Source organism: Anser anser (assembly GCF_964211835.1).
Source record: "Anser anser genome assembly, chromosome: 7".
NCBI lineage: Eukaryota > Metazoa > Chordata > Aves > Anseriformes > Anatidae > Anser > Anser anser.
This window is the reverse complement of record NC_139727.1, coordinates 4,254,301-4,267,346: the sequence shown is the minus strand read 5'-3', so window position 1 is coordinate 4,267,346 and position 13,046 is coordinate 4,254,301. Positions and strand designations below refer to the sequence as shown.

At 44.2% G+C, this 13,046-nt stretch overlaps 1 protein-coding gene across 29 annotated transcripts in view; it reads left to right on the top strand.

Annotated features, from left to right (window-relative positions):
• The window catches only part of CAMK2G (calcium/calmodulin dependent protein kinase II gamma), a 115,166-nt gene extending 102,209 nt beyond the window's left edge, over positions 1-12,957 (top strand). For 10 of the 29 annotated variants that reach the window (XM_083845179.1, XM_083845186.1, XM_083845198.1 and 7 more), the window contains 6 exons: positions 1,271-1,384; positions 3,010-3,135; positions 5,623-5,698; positions 6,228-6,322; positions 7,221-7,466; positions 10,218-12,957. In XM_083845179.1, the coding sequence (XP_083701305.1) occupies positions 1,271-1,384; positions 3,010-3,135; positions 5,623-5,698; positions 6,228-6,322; positions 7,221-7,453 (644 nt within the window). In that variant the 3' untranslated portion in view covers positions 7,454-7,466; positions 10,218-12,957. Of the gene's footprint in view, positions 1-1,270; positions 1,385-3,009; positions 3,136-5,622; positions 5,699-6,227; positions 6,323-7,220; positions 7,467-10,217 lie in introns of those variants that run through there. The other 19 variants (XR_014587124.1, XM_083845203.1, XM_083845181.1 and 16 more) reach the window with 6 other exon arrangements.
• Positions 12,958-13,046: the final 89 nt, after the last annotated feature.

Below are 13,046 nucleotides of genomic sequence, written 5' to 3'. Positions count from 1 at the left end.
TTTCCTGAACAGGTCCAGGATGGGTGAATGCAGTTGGCATTCAGAGGCAAATGTGATAATAGTTTACATTTTGAGGCAGAGGTATTCTCATTCTCCCTGCAGTCAATCAGAGTTACATAGCCAGGGAAGAATCAATGCTGGCTCTATGGTGTAGCAGCAATGTCACCTCAGTCAGCTGGGCTAGTTCCTAGTGCTTTTCCTGCGGCTTATCAGAAGCTGCTGGCTCCTCTTATATGGAGCTGCAAGGAGCAGAAATTCTCTACAGTACTGGTTGTTTTAGATTAGACCTGACCTTATTACAGCATAGTATTCCAGCTCTCACCTTTTTGCCAAAGAGTAATCTGTGATTTAAGAACCCAGCTTTGAGGGAAAGGAACTGGATGACTTTTGTAGAGTGGTAGTGAAACTGATTTATCTCATCTCTGCTGGCTGTCTGTCCAGAATAGATATTTGTCGAGAACCTTGTCTTCTCTGGCAGCTTTTGTTCAGGAGAGGCCCCAGCCTTGAACCAATAGAGCCAATGGGTGTCCTGCAAGTCAAGAATACGAATGCTGTGAAGAGAGGAAGGCTAGGACGGGGATAGATGGTAGGGGAAGGAGGGCAGCTGGCCAGGACTAAATCTGTGCAGAATTATATAGGGCTGCACTGTTGCAGATCAGAACTGAGATTTCCTCAGAGGTTAAAATATTTTGTTATGATTTTAATAGAAGGGATCATTTGAAAACTTGTTGAGCTTGCACAGTACTGGTTTGTGCTATGGCCAGCTCTATCTGGTAATTTTAGTGCTTTGCTTTATAACTATTTCTTTTCCACTCCTGGCTCTCCTGGTTTTAAGTAAAGCAAGCACTTAGCCAAGGTTAAATAGACCAAGGCTTTGGGGTATTGGAGTTCTCAGTGTTCTGGTTAGCCATGACTGGGGAAAAAGGAAGAGCTTGTGCAGCTCTGCTTCTGACCTCTTCTTTTCAAATAGGCACGGGTTATGCAGATTTATTTTGCGTTGTAGGAGATATCTTGATACATCAGTGACAGTTGCCTCAGGGCTATGTTGTTTCCAGAGTGGTGGGGCTGAAGGTAGCAGCCCCCCGTGTCATTATAAATTGCACAGCAGATCCATGTTGTTGAGCTGTCTACTTGGCTTTGCCCTGGAGGATACTTCTGCATGTTTTGTGCCCAGCATTGTGGTTTCTTTAACATTCTCCTATTTCTGTTCTCTTTTTTTATTTACTGATCTTGCGTGTTTTGTTTGTGTTTTAATTCCCTGCCATGCTAGCTCCCCCTCTCTCCACCGGGGACGGCAGCTCAGTGCTTGAAGGACGGAGGCACAGTGAGAGCAAAACACAGACTGAGTCCATGCAGTCCCAGCTTTCTCTCTGTTTCTCAGCCAGTAAGTCCAGGGGTGGAGTGCTTCACGGCATCTTTTTCCAGCTCCTCCCTCTACCTTTCCCATTTCTCCTTCTCCAAGATTTTTCCTTTCCTCAACTTCCTTCCAAAATATTGATTATTTTTTTTCCATTTCTAGTACTCCAGAATAAAAAGAAATCATCTCCCTTCCTGCAAAATACCCTCCTTTGCACACTGAAAACTTCCAAACTTTTCCTTCCCCTTTTGAAAAGACAGAATCTCATCCAGATTAGTTTCATTCCTTTGCTTTTATCTGGGTGAGGTGTGGACGACTTAGCAGAGATGTTGCCTCTTAGGGTTTCCCTGGGGAAGTTGCTGCATCTCTTTAGGTTTCCTTCCTGTAAATGGGGGTCAGTGGTGCAGTTCTGCAATGGAGGGGCCTGTGTGAGGCTGAATTCAGTCTCACTTGGCAAGAACTTAGGGGTTCCCTGGACGTGGATGGTGCTTGGGAAGTACAGAACAAATAAAAAGCAGTTGTTAGTGAGGATGCTTTGGAGGGAGGCTGTCACTGCTGGAGGACCCTCCAGCATTTCTGAATCCCCCATCAGGTGTGCCTAGTGAAAATCCTTGAATAATGTTGGCTCTGAGAAGCATCTTTCTCTCTGTTGTGCTTGACTTTGCATGTCTGTCATGCTCATTTGCTGGTACCGTGGTTAGTCTGTCAACTGTGGTGCCTTGATCCCTCCTGAACCAGCTGTCTCCATAGAGGAGTCTGTGGCTGAACAACACTGAAAAGGGGTGTGAAAAGGCTAGCAGGTCGGAGAAGATTTAGGTGGGGTCTCAGTCTTCCCCCTACACACATACCTTACTAGTTGTCTGTACTAGCTGTTCTGTTTAACGCTGCAACAGAATGATCCTTAATATGAGTTGGGAACATCTGAAGTATTTGATTCTACTCAGGTCAGTCTAGTGGGAAGAGAGGAGCAGGCATGCCCTCTTCTGTCTCTTCCTGTAGTCTTGTCCTGGTTTCCTGCACACAGCGCCAGTGCCTCATGATGCAGCAGTCAGAGCCTCTTTGTTAATAATTTTGAAGTAGTTCTAAGAATGTTAAACTGCTGGTTTGTGAGGCATAATGGGAAAGGTGTTTAGCCTAGCCAGAATGGAAGGGAAATGGTCTCTTCTCAAGTCCTTTTTGCTATGAAGTGTCCATCACTGCTTTCTTATTACCTTGTTCCTCTTGTTCGTAGCGAGGCCCTGTTTGGTGCCCGGAGGAGTGCCAGCTCGCTGCTCAGTGAGCAGTGCGGGGGCAGCGTTCTCCTTCCCCGCTCCTCTCCGTGTTGAGGTGTGCAGTGGTTTGGATGCCCTGTTTCCTTTCCCCTTCTTTCCCATCTTGTACTTGCCCTCGTGCTGCTCTGTCACCACCCTGGCCAGTGTTAGCTCGCCCTCAGACCACCTCCAGCAGCACTGTGCTCCGAGGGATCTCCTGGAGCAGCACCCAGCCCAGCTGAAATGACAGGCAGCAGGGCGGGCACAGCTTGTTGGGACGTGGGTGTCTCTGTGTGCCAACAGCGGTTGGGGCTTGTGTGTGTTTGTATTTCTGTGTTGGTTTTTATTTTGCTTTCTGGTTTATGTTTGTTTATTATTTTAATGCTTACGTTTGTTTTGCAGCTACACAGTCTTGTGAAGAGAAGCTTCTTGCCTGGGACAGCCCAGGGCAGACATTGGAGTTAGAGCGTGCTCGGTCGGAGCCTTTGCTAACTCCAGTAGTTCCCTTTGTACTTAACAGTGCACCGTGTAAGTTAGCAGCTGGGTAGCAGTAGCCGAGTAGTGCAACTAACGCTAGCTCCCCTAGACGCCGGGCTCCCCTTCTCCACCTCTGTGCCCTCACCCTCTTGCTGGGCCGGGAGGGGACGGCGATCCCTGGGAGCGCACCGTGGCCGGCACCCGGCGGGCCTCAGGCCGCCCCCAGGCGGCGCTCCCGGCCTCCGCGCCCGGGCGGAGCCGGCTGCGGGGAGCGGCGGAGGCCGCCGGGGGGAGCCCCGGGGCCGGGGGAAGTGGGGGGTGGCCGGGGCCGGGCCGGGTTGTACGGCCTGGGCCGGCCTCGGCTTCCCTCGGGGCGCTGCTGTCCCCTCAGTGCGCGCAGGCAGCCCCCTTGCAGGTCCTGCTGCGGCGGCCATAGCCAGCCGCTGGGGAGCTGTCCTCTGCCTGCGAGGGTGCTCCGCAAAGGCAGGAGAACGGCCGGAGTCCGGCGTTCGTGTCTGTGCTGGTGTGTGTGTGCCTGCCTCGCTGCAGTGTGCTAGGAGGCCCTGGGGATTCATCACAGCTGGTGTGAATGCCTTCCCGCCTGAAATCGGGGGACACTGCCCGCTAGAAAAAGTGGGTCGCCTTCTGTGTGTTACTTCTGGCTCAGGGCATGTAGGAAAAGCAAGAAGGCAAGCGCAGTCTGATGGAAGGGACTTGCGTTGAAGGGATAGGGTCAGCACTGCTATGTGGTGACGTTTGGGAAATGGGTGCAGATCTCCTTGAGATAAGCCAGTGCATGGTGGCTGTGGTCTGCAGATTTGTCACTTGTCCCAAGTGGAGCCTTTCCCATGGATCACATTTTACAGGCGTGGCACACGTTTGGGAGGGGCATCCAGTGTGCAGCCATGCTTCATGGGGAAGCTGTTCCAGGTGACTTGTTTGTAAAGACGTTTTTCATAATAGGCGTAGCCCACTATGTCCTTTTGATCCATTCCTTCTATATGTCACTTAGTATGTGGAAATTTATACAGGCTGAGTGGTAGAACTGACTCCCTTACCATCATGATCCAGTTGTTCCCTAACCAAGATGTTCCTGTGGCTAACTGGGTAGTATAATCCTCTTAATAGCTTTCCAGAGGGGGTTCAGGCATCTTTCTGAGCCACTGCGATTATCATCTTGTTGCTCTTCAGCTGTACTTCCCAGTGTTGGGGTGATATGCACATGTGGATGAAAGTTTAAGGTGAAGGGGAGTTCAGACTAACATCTTCTGGCATCTAGAGTGGAAGTCAGCTTTTCTGATTTGGACATCTAAAGATGGTAGGTTGCGTTTCGGGACTGTGCTCCTAATGATAGGCATCTGAGATACCTCAGGTGAGGCTTGCAGAGGTGCTTACTTCTTTCAGGGCCTAAAGGAGAAGACCAGTGACTAGTTCCATTTCAGACACCTACACTTCAGATGCCTAAGGGCAGATGAATTACAGTTCTGGTGGTAGGGATTGGAAATTATTTGGTAACAGTGGTGGTGAAGATAATGATAGAGCACCTCCTAAATCCTTGTATGATGTGTACAATATACTACCTCAAGGGAAACTGGGGAAGGCTGAAGAGCTGTTGGGTGTGCATGCAGTCATAGAACTCAAGTTGTGTTACTTAACAGAGCTGAGCCAAACTCTGTCAGTGTTAAGGAGACTAGGTATCAGTAGGGGTGATGGAAGGCCTCAAAGGGGATGGGGCCTGGGCAATCAGCTGTGGCAAACCAAGAGAAGAAAGTGCAGGGGTGCTGGCCAGAGCAAGGTCAAACCAGCAGCAGACAGCTAGCCAGCTGTCTTTGCTCATCCTGAAGTCCAGTGTGCTGGGGCTGGGTTAATGGCAGTGCTGATAAGGGCTCTGCCATAGGGCTCTGCCTGAGGGACAGTGCATACTAGTGTATACCTAGGGCCTGTTCGTCCAACCCATCCATCCTGCTGCGGTTGTCTTTCTAGCTTGTGGAAGTCATCCCTACATGTCCCAGATGCTTGTTTGCAGCATTCATAATAGCTGAGGTATCGGTGATCGTGATAGGCAAGTTGTTGGGAGATTTTTTCCAATTTGTTTGGTTTGTGTGGTGGCCATTTGCCCATGGCTACTGTGGTGAAGGGTTTCTGCAAGTTAAGCTGCTAGACAAATGCTTCACATTGGCAGGTTCACTGACATTCATTGGTCAGAATCCCTGGAAGCACCTAGAGCTGTCATTCAGGAGACACCTCTGGTGCATGAGAGAGGCCTTTCTAGAAGGAAAAAAAAAAAAAAAAAGAATATGATATCTTTATTTCATTTCTCCCTGCATTATGGGATCACCATTCCACTACCATACCACTGCCCCCCTACTCTCATATGGATGGCTGTCATTACTGCATATCTCCAAAATGCAGGGAGCAGCATCCTATGAGATCTACAGTAATGGTGCTCTGCAAGTTGCTTGTAGGAGGCACCCACTAGCCCCGTATTTCTATCGAAGTCTTATGTGCAGTTAAATTGCTCTTTCTTATTGTTTGCAGTGCGTAAGCAAGAGATCATTAAGATAACAGAGCAGCTGATAGAAGCCATCAACAATGGAGACTTTGAGGCTTATACGTAAGTACTGTTGGTTAGTGCATAGATGCCTTCTGATAGGTCACCAATCAGTTTATGTGCAAGTTATGTTGTGGTTCCTGGGTATGAGTAGGAGTTGTACAATTGGGTATGGTAAATACTGGTGTGCTTTTTAGCCTCTCTCATTTGTTATCAGGGATATAGTAGAGCTGTTTAAATGAACTTCAAGTAGAAGTAAGGTATCAAACAGCAACAGGAGTGGCAAAAGGAAAATGCCCTGGCTTTGTAAGCTGTGTGTACGTGTTTGTGGGGAGGGGGAGAGAGAGCAAGATGAGCATAAAGAATAAAAGGTTGTATACCAGAAACACAGAGGCTTGTTTTACATGAAATGCCAACTGTCACCAACCCTGTGGTGTTGCAGTAGTACCCCATGCTCCAAGAACTTACTCCTCAGACTAGTGAAATGGCTAGGTGGACACAGTGCAAGTCACGTGCCATACCAATACTTCATTGTGTAAGTAGCCTTTGGACTTAGATGCAGGCTGTAAGGCTGCATTGCTTTTCTTTGCAGAAAAATCTGTGATCCTGGTTTGACCTCTTTTGAACCTGAAGCACTGGGGAACCTGGTTGAAGGAATGGATTTCCATAAGTTTTACTTTGAGAACTGTGAGTGGGTAGATTTGGTAACACCATCAGCCTTTTCTCTAATCTTCATTTATTTCACATTTTGTGGAAAAATTGCTCTTGTTTTTACTGGCTATCATAACCAGCAAGGACTTGGTTGTACATGGATTGTGATGCATTTATAAGAGACAGCGTTCTTTCTCTCAAAAGCCTTTTTCAGCAACAAGTTCAATTCTAACTCTCAGATCCCTTCACTGTACACATATGATTTGCCTGATGCAAGCATTTTGTAAGTGTTGATAACAGGAGCTTTAAAAGTTTGAGGCACCGGATTTCCTACTGATATGGAAATGGAAAAAATGAACACATTTGTGTGGAAACAACCTGTATGTTTGTGATAGATGTACTGAATTGTCAGATGTGAAGTTTATTATGCACAAACTGCTGACATGCGTGAACTTGGAGTCCTTAGTATAGGCCATTACTAGTGCTCTAACTCTGCAGAGACTTTGTCTCTCTAAAAAGCATGTTCTGGAGTAAGTTTTACACTTCTCTGAGACCTGTTTGTATTTAATGCAGGCCTGGCATACAGATCTCCTGACTGTTGACTCTTGCAACGTTTCTGATAATTAAAACATTTTTTCCTTTAACTGAGGAAATGGCAGTACTGATGTTGATAGAGTAGCAAGTGTCTTTTGCAGAACTGAGAGCAAAGGAACCAGGCTGTTCTAGGCAATAATATGGGCTAAGTTTTGAAAGACAGGTGATAGGGAAAAGAATTGGATAGGCTTGGATTTTGCCTGGAAAATTACAGGAGCAATTTTTGTTGTATCCCAGAATCAGGCTGGAGGTGAGTAGACTACAAAAATTGGAGGATGTGGGGGGAGCTGTTCTTCTCTTAGTGGTAAAATGAAGCTGACAGTTTTATGTGTTCTGCCAGTACTGTCGAAAAACAGCAAGCCGATACACACCACCATCCTGAACCCCCACGTCCATGTCATCGGTGAAGATGCTGCCTGCATCGCATACATCCGCCTGACACAGTACATCGACGGCCAAGGCCGGCCCCGCACCACGCAGTCTGAAGAGACTCGCGTCTGGCACCGCCGAGATGGCAAGTGGCTGAACGTCCACTACCACTGCTCTGGAGCCCCTGCAGCACCTCTCCAGTGAGGATCATACATGGGTATGGACTACCTGGGAAAGAATATATCATACACATCAAAGGCTGCTGTATGTGGGAATTCAGTGCCATACTCCCAGACTATTTAAGGGCGTTTAGCTGTGAGAGAACCATTTTTAGTTGTCTGCAGGCTAAAAATTTCCACTGGTCTGTGGAAGCCTTGTCCTCTGGTCTCTGGAGGATTATCTGCCACTCCTGACAAACCAAAGCTATGTGCCAGATGGTTGCTGCCAATCATAGATACCCTTGTACCTGTAGTACTTGCTCCTGTATATTCAGCTTTGTGCTCAGACAGAGCATACAGAGCAGAGAGTATCTCATGGTGTGTACGTGCACAGGCTTGCTGTTTCCCAGCTGTCAGGGATCTACCTTTCTTGTACTTCGCTACAGAAAGGATTCTTGTTTGGTTGATGTAGTGTTGCCAAACAAAGCTGGTAAAATCTTGAGTTTTGACAAAAGCGAAGAGGTCAGTTAGCAGGTGCTGAATAATGCCTAGATCTAACAGACCTCTTCTGGCAATGCCAACAGCACAGGTGATTAAAACTACCAGCAAGGGCAGATACTGTCAGACTGAGGAGTGAATCCAGCCTTGAGCACAAGCTATAAATGTTGGTATACAAAGAGAAAAAGGCAAGCATGGGAGGAAAAACTTGGAGTGAAAGGTTCTTTTCATATAATGTACTACTAAACCGTGGTGAAATTACTTGATTTTCTAGGCTATTTTAATACCTTGTCTATGAATCAGGGAATGGACAGAGCAGGTAGGTAGTTTGGAGAATTTGAATGACACGTTGGTGATTTCAGAGAACTTTTTAATGAGAATGTCATACTCTAAAGAGTATGTTATAAAATCTGTACAGAGCAATTTCTATGCCATAAGAATAAAGATGTATTATAAAATTTACTACCAATTTGCAGATGAGCAGAAGCTATTTAGCTTACAATGTTGAAAAACTCAGAGGAAAAGAAATCTAAACAAATAATAATATCAGAGGTTTTAAAACATTGCCAATTAGCTTGACACAATTCAGCATGGGAGGAAACTTCATTTATAAAATTTGACTTGAAGCAATAATTGTTTCTTGCTCTTAAAGGAGAGCAGTATGGTTCCACTTACTTTTTGAAGTATGCTTTTTAGGCATTTTGGTGTCTTTATTACTCTACTCTTATTTAGATGTACAAAATCTTTCTGCTTCCTTTCATTGTATGCCGAAGTTCATTTTAAAGATCTAAGTTTCCTAATCTTAAAACCTTCTTACTCACAATTTTCTATTTAAAACCAAAAGAAAAGAAAAAACACACACTCTACACCTGGGAGGCAAGCTTTTTAAAATGTATTCATTTGAGAATGAGCCACTTGAGTATAGTTACTGCACCGTGTGTACTACTAAGAACTAAGCCAAGAGCAGTTAGCATTCATTTGGATTGTGAGGGATTGAGCCCTAGTGAAGGCAATGGAAAGGAATGTGAACTACCACAAGCAAATTGCAGAGGTCACAAATGGAATTTGGAATGCAGCAGTCAGTCAGGATGCCCTAAAAGCAGGGGAGCTTTCAAGACAGCTGGACAATCAGCTGATTTTTTTCAGCAGGGAGTAAGGCAATGAGAAGGATGCCTTTGGAGGGAAACAGAAAATAACTTTTCATTGTTCTTCATCACGGAAGTGTTGAGGGAGACTTATGTCCTAGATATAATCTACTGTGAAGTCTCAAAAAAGATACAGAACAAATTATGACTGGTATGGCTCAGTGGCTATGCCTAGAAGTTCTCAGGAAGCTTAGGAGTGAAGTGTCTTGGCTGCTACAGAAGAGTTATGTTTCCTTGACTCAGCTGCTGAAACGCTGCACCTCTTCCAAAAGCATGTACTGGAGAGCTTTTGAAAAATACAGAATAGGATCCATTTCCAAACCACAAAATGTTGGTTAAAACAATATTTTAAAAAATAAAATCAAGTTTAAGTATTTGCATGCATTTCTGGGTTCTGAAGGAAGTGTAACCACATGCAGTTATGAGTGGGGTCAGCCCCTATTGAACCACATGGAATCGTTTGTGAGCTGTGTTGGCCCATGTGCATTGAAGGTTGAGGATGAAGAAGGAATGAGGTGAATAATAATACTTAAATAGAAGTCGGTGGTTTGCTCTCACCTGGAAGGCAGAGTTCAGTTTTGGGTAAGTCACCGTGAAAAGATGCAACAGCTATAAAATAAATTTGAGGATAATAAGAGGACTTCTGTGTAAGGAGAGAATAGTAACCAAGAAGGGAGAGAACTAATAAGAGAGTTGGGAAAAAAAAAAAGGCAAACTAAGAAATTGTATAAAAATGCTGAAGACTTTAAAATAATAGTTATAGATCTTTCTATTCAAGGCAAAAGCCAATTGGCAGTGAGGTGGAAATTGTTCCTTAAGGCCAGACTCTTTGATCACCCCTTTGGGAAAACTTCTTCAACTTCTGGCACATGTCGCTATTAGTGGACCCAGATATGCTCCAATCAAGCAAGTAATTTGTTATAGCAAGTAGCTCGTTTTTGTTGGCACACTCAGCCACCTGGAAGGGAAAGTGTGTTCCTCGTGTCTTCAGGGCTCTGCTAATGAGTTCCAGTCTGATTTAGGAAAGCTTTTTCCCTGCACCAAATAATTACTCCATAGAAAAACTTGTTTTATTAATGGAGCTAACATTTGGCTTTATTTCCTTTCATCTTCTGTCCTCTTCTCCCCTCTTCTATCTGGGTGGACGCTACCTCTTCATGACTGCAGCAACTTGTGGAGATACTCAGCTGGAGGGCAATATCTTCTTAGCACGCAGCTCTGGAGTGCCTGAGTGACAGCAACGGTCATGTCTGTTTTGACATTAAAAAAAAAAAAAAATACAAATTACAAACAGGCAGCAGCCAAATGCACGAAACCCTGCATGCATCTGATGCTCCGGGCGCTGCCTTTCTGTTGTTTTCCATGGATCCATCGTGTCTGTTTCTGCTGTACGAAGGTGTTTTTAAATCTAAAAAAGAAAAAAAAAAAAACGTTGTTTGTACAAAATAATAAAAAAAAACAAACAAACAGGAGTAATGCTAAATAAATGACAGATTATCCAACATGCCCCCTCCCCCAGGGCTAAGAAAATGGCAGCAGCTGGAACATCTTTCAGAAATGAAGTGAGGGGGAAAGCAAAAGTGAAGGAGAGAGAGAGAGAGGGAGAGCAAAAGAAGGAGGCGGCTTGAGCAGCGGATGGCTGAACTGTGCTCTGCAAAGCCATGGTGGAAGTTAACATCGCATACAGGCTGTGCTGTGACTTCAATCAGTGAGCGGTGGTGAGGAGACCCCAGAGGAGCCAGTGTGAAGACTGGGGCGCAAGAGTGAGGAGGCGCTTCTCTTCCTATTGCCCAGCAGACTGACTTCAGCCTGAGTTTCTTCTTAGACTTCTGCACAGCAAGAACGTTATGGAAAGCTGGTTGCTCAGCTGCTGGATCCCAAAACAGACTTATTTTTTTAAAGAAAAAACAAAATGGGATGTTGATTTAAAACTAATGGTGTAAGTAAGGATTTCAAAAACTGGGTTTAAGTGAATATAACTTAAATAGAAGCTTGCTCTTCAAAGATACAGGTTTTACAAACAGCCACTACCTGGCCAAACATGGATGTTTGAAGCCAGTTGATTTAATTAAAAAAAAAAAAAAGAAAAAGTGCTAAAAACAGCATTAAGAGCAAAGATTTTAGAGGAAGAGGGTACATGTATGGGATTTTCTATTTTTTTTCTTTCTAGTAGCATAGTTGGGATCCACAGTGCTGCAGAACACGTGTTCCTTAGGAAGCAGACAAGAAACTTAGTGTTACGTTCTTCATGAAGACTTGCACATACACTCCTATATGAGGCATAAATAGTGTGTGTTTTTTATACTGAAATATATGCACCATAGAATTAAAGGGGTTACCTGGCCTCCTGTTTGATTTGTTTGATCTCCAATGAAAAAAGCAGTGGGAGCCAGCAGCCCCAGCCAGGTGCTTGTCCCCACCACTAACCCATCTGATGTTTGTAAGTGTCATGTTTCCTAGTGTTTATTTGGGTAATTTTTCTATTTTTTACAGTGATGTTGTAACACAGAAAACTATCAGATCAGAATCTCAAACCGTAGCTGTAGGACTCCAGGCCACCTCCTGGTGTTGCCTCTGGGTGTTAGAGGACACCTCATGAAGCAGAGGGGAAAAGGGAATTAGCACATGTGATCTGATGTTTGTCCTTTGGGCCAATTCATCTTCCTTTCTTTTCTTTGCTGGAAAGGGAGTCCATTTCCTTTATTCATTGGTTGGGGAATATGGAATTGTTTTGTTAACCTTACCAAGAACTGATCCTAGCCCCAAGCAGAAAATTGCCTGTCCGCTGGACCCTTTCAGTAACAGGGTTTGTCTTGACCAAGGGGAAGGACAGAGTTACTCGTTCTTTATAGCATCTGGGATGGTCTTTTACCTGATTTTCTGTCTACCCCCTAATTATTTTTTTGGATCTTTCAAGGCAATCAATGTGATTGTGTTGACAGCATACAAAATATGAGGCAACCTTTTTACAGATTACGGAACAGAAGAAAGCTAATTTGAAATTTTAATCCTTATTTAACAGAATGCAGAAAGTAAAAGTTGTTGCACAAAGTGTGGCTGTCTGCCCCGGATAGCTGTCTGCTCCCTTTGTCAGAGAGGTGCTGTCCCACACCACAGGTTAGCTGATCTAATCCTGAGGAAGGAAAAGACATCTATACACCCCAGGTTTGTCAGCGTAAATACTCTTTTATTCTTCCCTCCACCATCCTAGGGAGGACTTGTGGGGCTTGAACCCGTAGGGGGCAAACACTAAATGTTATTACTTCAAAACATTTTAAGGACAGCACTAAGCCAGTGAGTGAAGTGGAAAAACTAAAGTCTTGATATTTTATTCAGTTGTTGTTGTTTTTTTTTTAAGCCACAAAGAGAGAGCAAACAGGAGATTACAATTATGCCATTTTAAAAAGATAAATACAAAATATTATGCATGCCTTCTTTAGGTCTGATCTTCCTTGTCTCTTTACCTGATGATGATTAATATGTAAAAAGAAAACCCTCTGTATTAAGTACCTGCATCTTTCAGAGAAAATTTAAAAGGAAAAGAACTGTTAGTTTCTTTGGTTTTGCACAGTCTTGGAGACAAACTCTTTTTTGTTTGTTTGTTTTGTTTCCTTTTTAAGTTAATGAGAACCTTAGCTTGGTATGGCCATTATCAAACACAGCTGTACACCTTTAGCATTCTTAATGTTCTCTTATGGGGCTAATATAAGCATCTATATAATATATATTATAAATATCACATTTTAAACAGGAAATGGAAGGCATTTGATGCAGAATTTTTGCATGATATAGAAATAAAGTTAGCTAGTGTTTGTTTGTTTGGTCTGAATGTTGGTAGAACCTTCATAGCTTTGTTACAATGAAACCTTGAACTGAAGATATTTAATAAAATAACATTTAAACAGTGCACGGTTTTGAGTGTCACACTTTTCATTTAAACCATGGGACGATGTGTAATTGGCACTTCTGGGACATAAATCATTCCACAAAACTATT